Genomic DNA, 6491 nt, shown 5'->3' on the forward strand with positions numbered 1-6491 from the left:
AGAACGTGTTGATTGGTCCGAGGGGGGCGGGGGGGGGGGTCATTTTCAGTGGTAGTGTTTTGATATGACAAACAAGTGACTTTATGTCAAATTCTCGTGTGTTTTGTAGAGAACAGCATGTTGAAATGTAGATTGGGTGTTGTCAGGGGAAACGGGGTGAGGGACGCAATTGTGGACCAGGGGAATCTAAAAGTTAATCCAAATCCAAATGAAAACAGGCCTAAAAGGAAGGCTTCCTACACTGAATATATCTTGAAAAGACTGAAATTAAAACCCTGCTGCCGATCAGCTGATTAGAACATAAATGAAACAAAAGAACCAGCGAGGGCAGGCCACACAGACCTAACCCACTCTAGGAGACTATAAGAAGATGCTAAATGGCGAGTGAATCCCACAGATAGGTTCACGTGGTACAAATTCACACACCCCTACACAGACAGAGCAAAAGCAGGACAGCACTCTCACTACCTCTGACAAAGAGACAGTGAGTCAGTACCTGAGTACTGAAACCAGATAGATATAGGCTTCAACCACCTGATCCTCATTAGGGACAATTAGGCTCCACAGCTGCCTCTTCTCAGAGATAATGAACCCAACCAGCCTGCTGAGAGGCAAGTGACCCTCACAGGGTGCAAAGCAGAAAGTGTATTTAAGGTTTTGCTCCCCGAGTGTCAGTTTCAATAATTGTGCTGTATAAATCTAATTTTAGTGTGTTAAACTGTAGCCTAATGTGGACCTTTCCAAAAATACAATAAAACTAGAATGGCACTCGGAGACGCACCGCCCCCCCCTCCTCTCCGTGCAGCTTGCGCAAGCATCCACGTGTATTTTTGTTTATGTTGAGATCAGCTGTACGTAGCGGAGCATCGTAAAACACTTCATTCAAATTGGACAGAAACAAAGTAAAACTCACCTAAACCGTCGTCGTTACTCTTTCCAACAATTACCAAGTGTGCTTTGGTCGAACTCAACTGTAATTTCACCGAGTTTAATATGAAAAAACGTCAAAATGGCGTAAATGCGACCAATCTCACTGTCGGTCGTCGGACTTTCCCACCAGCACTTGAACACAGCACGATAGATGTGGCTGAAAGGACGTGTTGAAGAAGTGCTGCCAGCTCTTAATACATCCATTTGGACGTTAAAGCTGAAGTAGGCGAGATTGGAGCAAATATGATTAAAAAAAGTTATTTTCATAAAACGGTCGCTATATAGTGACAGTAGTACATGAAACAGGTAATCTGAAAAGAATCATGTTCCTGTGTGTCCACCGGTGTCCTCCGGTGCTCCTAACGGCATCTGCAAGATTTCACAGACCGGAGGAAATCAAGCAGTAAGAGCTGATCTGAGGTCTGCTGTCCAGCTGCCGTCTATGAGAGCCGGCTGTCAATCACTGGCGAACTCCGACCAAACGGTCAAACTAGGCAGCGCTGATCACTTATGAATCAATATTATGTTACGTTAATGCCAATTTCTCTCCTCAGATGTTTTCAGTAGTGATTTTACGTTCTGTGCCGAGGCTTCGGAGCGTGTGTCGAGTGATCCAGGAAGTTTTCCGCGATGCGTGTATCGAGGCTTGTACCGTTTTAGACCAATACGTCATTGATGACGTCTGAAGCCTCGCTGCCCGGCCATACCGCTGACTGGTTCAGGAAGTGGTTCAGATCTTCACTGGTTAAACTAATGCCACTTTCCAGAAGTGACACAGAACACTAATATTACCCCTCCTGCCATTATTATATTATATTACACTACAATACAATACAATTATTGACCAAAGGATTGGTTTACACACATAAGATGCATTACTCATACATGTATGTTATATACTCATAATATACTTACTAGAAAATAGACATTATATTATATATTATATAAATATAAATGGATTACATGGTAATATATATTTTTTCATTGTTTATAGTCAGTCCCAACAGCCTTTACTGGCGCAAAACACAGTATATCACAGATCACATGGTTAAGATCATATCAGCCTGTTTTACACTCTTTGGCCAACAGGTGGTTTCGTGCACATGAAGCATCAAGAAATGAACCCTTTTCCGAACCAGTTTGCTGGAAAGCTGCAATGCTTCATGAAGCTTCAGCTCGCCATCACTAGTTCTCAGAAACATCTCGTAGTGTACTGTTTAGCTGTAAAATGAGAACGTTTGTGACATAGCAGCCATGTTGAAATCTCTTGAAGGATCTACAAGATGTTTTAAAGCCTGAAAGCAGAGCCATGAGGACGAGCAGAAGTCTAGTTTTCTCTCAGAACACTTGAATTACAATATGCTGAAAGTTTATTATGGCATTTTTGCACAATGATGCTAAAAACATTCTGCCTACTGCCACTTTAACTCTGCCCTGCAGAACAAAGAGAGCCTTTCTCTCACATGGGAGAAGGAGGTGAAGCCGTCATGGAAACTTGTTGAGTCTCAGCCCTCAGCCCTGGTGGGTGGCTCCTCTTCATCGGTGGGTGGCTCCTCCTCCTGTGCAGCCTCCCCGCCGCTGTGTTTACCTGTAGATGGAATAAAGTTACTGCTTAGTGTCTTTTCCTCCCAGTACTGTAGTTATTGTTCATGTTCAGTATGTTCGCCCTCAGCGGGCTGTGTGTGCTCAGCGCCGTGCTGCTGTCCTCTGTCTCGGGGGAGAGAGTGTCGGAGAGTCGCTCCGGGATGCTCCAGGACCTCCGGACAGCCCTGTCGGAGCTGGCCGGGGAGGGGAGGTCGTACCTCGGCAGGATGGCCGGGGAGCAGACGCTGCTGTCGGTCCAGAAGGTGAGAGAGAGGCGGTGAGAGAGGGCAACAGTTGGCGGCTCACTTGAGAAGACTAATACGCCAAACATGGATTTGCATATCTTTAATGTTGGACTGGGGAACATGTTATATATCCTAACAACAGAGGGACACTGTGGGTTGGAGCTGTAACGTTATGATAGTTATGAGCTGCCTGACATGGTCACATACTGCATACAGTCTACATCAGGAGTTGTCTGATTTAACGCGTGTCAGGAAAAGTTACTTCCTGCTTCCTGGCTGGACTCACTAAAGGTAGACTCATGGTGCCTTCCACATCTCATTTAGTACATTAGTATAGTACTGCAGCTGCCCTTACAAAGCACATAGTGTTGCATGCAGTGTGCCTATTGGGACATATACTACTTTGCACCTTGAACTTTGACCCTCTGGCTATTATATCCGCTGCACAGAGGATTGTGGGTAAGAATAACCAGAAAGGCATTTGCATTCTGCAAAAATGCGACCAGATGTAGGACATCCTGGTAATTGTTTTGAATTTGTAATAGAAAAAATATTCAATAACTTCAATATTAGACAGTGTAGTTCCACCAAAAACACTTCACACATCAATGGTCTCTTCCTGATTATACTTATTAAACTAATTAAGACATTTTGATGTTACTACACTTTATAAAAGTGAAGTTATTGAATATTTTCCCATTAACAATTCACCACAATTATACAAAAGCATATTTTTCCAAACTAAGTGTTGTAGAACAACTATGAGGAGATCATTGATGTGTGAAGTTTTTTTAGTGGTACTACACTGTATAATATTGAAGTTATTGAATATTTTTCTCTTTTCGGCGTTGCATTTTGTAGACGATCCCTGACGGTCTAAATAATATGGTAGTATGGGTAATGTAGGTAAAGCAGGCCAATCCCGCTGTCCCTTCCTTATCTAACCATGAATCTCTACCTCCACCCCTCTCCCTCTCCCTCTCCCTCTCCCTCTCCTCCAGGCTTTCTCTCAGGTCTTGGGTGTTGTGGCAGGAAGTGTGAGTGTGGGTCTGAACGTGCTCTTACAGTATGTCTCACACTTCCTGCAGGCTGCTGGAATCCAAGGTAAATATATCACACACACACTCCAGGGTCTTTACTGTCCATCACAAAGACGCAGGCTCAGGCCTCATTAGTTCCTGTGATGCTGCAGGCTCAGATGATGACATCAGGACAGTCTGAAACTACTAAAAGGGATCACATGGGTCAGAAACGCCAGCAGTCAGATGATCAGACAGGGTAGAAACTAAACAGGTTTTTCAAACTTATGTTGAAGGAAAAACAAAAGTGAGCAGTAAAATGATCCCCAATCACAGTTTACAGACCGCTAGCGTAGCAAGAAAAAAACCCAACAGAACTGTTGGTGTGCATCAGAAAAACCTGGCTGTGCCACGTGATCCAAGGGTGGACTGAGATGGAGAGGCCCTTTATGCCAGTGGAACATTTTCTGTCAGTTTCATATATATATATATATATATATATATATATATATATATATAATTATTATTTAAATTAAATATGATATATATAATTATTATTTTAATTAAATATTATATATTATTATTATTATATATGTATAATATTAGTAAACTGTTCTCTTTGCTTTGACTTCCTGTTTTCCACAGGTGGTTTCCCCATCAGCAAAGTGACCCCAGAGGGGCTGATCTTTGTGGCCCAGTGGGTTCTCGTGGCTCTCATTGGCTACTGGCTGATCTCCTTCGTCTTCCGATTGGTCGCCTCCACTCTGAAGCGGGCTCTGTGGCTGCTGAAACTGGGCGTGGCTTTGGTCTGTTTCGGATTCATCCTGAGCGACCACAGCGTGGGCACGGACACCATGGTCATTCGATTGGCTGTCCTGGTGTGCGTGTGCGTGCTATTGGGCGTTGGGACTGGGAGGGGCTCTAATCCAGCTGATCAAACTGCTCACCTGGAGGAGCAGGTGAAGGTCCTGGAGAGACGGCTGAGAGAGATGGAGAGGTGGAGGAGGACGGAGGAGTGAAGGAGGGACTGAGAGAAGTCAAATGTTCGTTCCTTCCTGATGCCACACGTACGGATGATGGAGCGCTGCTGTCCTGTTCGGCCTTCTGGAACTGTCAAGGCAGAAACATTTCTACACTTTGGATGTTTTCTATAATGTGTTCAAAAAGTAATTCATAGCTCTGATTTGTTATGGACACAATATGGTTACTTCCTGGAAACAGTGATTTTTCTTAGTCTACATGTTTGTTTCTCCCTTTTAAAATGGTTATTTGTTTCAATGAATGTGCCAGTGTGAAGGGAAACGTTTTCACGTCCAACAGTCGAACCGTCTTTTTTACTACATTAAAGAAACATTTTGGAAATATTCGTCTTTTGCTTTTTTTTTGAGAGATCGATGAGAAGAAGGTGTTTTTGGGTAAAAATAACTTTTTTTAAAAAGCCTTTTAGAGGAATATAAAGCCAAAGACTGGTACTGTTACTGTTGAGAGTTTCTGAGATGAACAAGTGCAGCTATCAGTAATGTTCTGCTGTAACATTTCACAGGTATAAAGCTGCTAAATAAAGATTTGGACTTTGAGTCTGTGACCATTTTAGTCTGTCCTCGCTGGAATGATTATCCAGGCTATTTTTAGGAGTTGGATCACCGGAATGCTGGATGGCCGAACTGTCGCTGTGTTATCTCTGGTTTCTTTGCAAATAAACGCTCAAATTTAGGAGTCCTGTCTAGTCTGCAGTTCATTTTAAAAGGCTTAGTTTGTCTTCAACAACACATGGTCGGTGGTGCTGTGTTTTAGGAGGAAGCCAATTAGATTTTTACTCCAGATGGCGTGTTCCTCCAGGAAATCTAGTATTCTTTTATTTAGAATGCTACAGAATAATTGACCTAGACAGCTGCTGTTACTAGGGTCGGATCTGTCTGGAGAATAATAATAATAATAATAAGATAGATAACGCTGTTTCTTCTGAAGTCAGAAATAAGCTCCAACATTACTATGAAGTGTAAAACCCGAGGAAACAATCTTGTTTAAAACATTTGTTTGAAAACTAATCAAAACGTAACAAAATGTAATAAGTTACATTACATCCATGAAGTAATTAAAATAGTTAGATTACTTATTACATTTTTAACAGGGTAACTAGTAATCTGTTTTCCATTACATTTCAGAACCTTCCCAACACTGCTTCAGTGTGACCGACGGAGGAATCAGAACAGTAACCTCTGGACCTTCGTACCGTAGGATGGACCAGGGGAAGCAGGAAAGTGTCTTTTTCCAATGCACCCATTATTTTTGACATACATTTAAGTTTTACTGTGCTTGCAGCACTGAGTTTATTAACAGTATCATATAAAGCTGGCAGATTTTCTTTCCAACTGTCTCCTGTAAAAATGATTCGAATGGAGAATTTCTTGATCTTCAGCTGTGAGTTGAAAATGAAAGAAACTCCAGAATTGTATATCCATGCGTAGTTTCATTGACATACACATTTGCACATCCATATACAGTATGTATACTACCACTTTTAAGTATAAAATGAGGGGTATTAAACCACAACTATGGACTACATCTACACGTGAATATCATTGGTTACATTTACAAAAAACAACATTATGTGAACCACAGATCATCTCACCACTGAACATCAGATCCAGGACGCAGAGGTCAAAAACAAACTAGACAGACCTCATTCTGCTCAGAACGTGTTAGTCCCAGT

At 42.2% G+C, this 6491-nt stretch overlaps 1 protein-coding gene across 3 annotated transcripts; it reads left to right on the top strand.

Annotated features, from left to right (window-relative positions):
- The first annotated feature begins 2247 nt into the window (after positions 1-2247).
- On the top strand, positions 2248-5493 carry tmem109 (transmembrane protein 109). Of its 3 annotated transcripts, none has more exons than XM_037763483.1 (4): positions 2248-2472; positions 2563-2777; positions 3761-3863; positions 4424-5493. In XM_037763483.1, exons 2-4 carry the CDS (start codon positions 2580-2582, stop codon positions 4795-4797), a joined length of 675 nt encoding a protein of 224 aa, XP_037619411.1. In that variant the 5' UTR covers positions 2248-2472; positions 2563-2579; the 3' UTR covers positions 4798-5493. The 3 variants fall into 3 exon arrangements, with proteins under 3 accessions (XP_037619411.1, XP_037619413.1, XP_037619412.1); XM_037763485.1 differs by having other exon boundaries at positions 2249-2491; positions 2603-2777; XM_037763484.1 differs by having other exon boundaries at positions 2250-2472; positions 2603-2777.
- The last annotated feature ends 998 nt before the right edge of the window (positions 5494-6491 follow it).

This window comes from Sebastes umbrosus, chromosome 3, assembly GCF_015220745.1.
Source record: "Sebastes umbrosus isolate fSebUmb1 chromosome 3, fSebUmb1.pri, whole genome shotgun sequence".
Taxonomy (NCBI): domain Eukaryota; kingdom Metazoa; phylum Chordata; class Actinopteri; order Perciformes; family Sebastidae; genus Sebastes; species Sebastes umbrosus.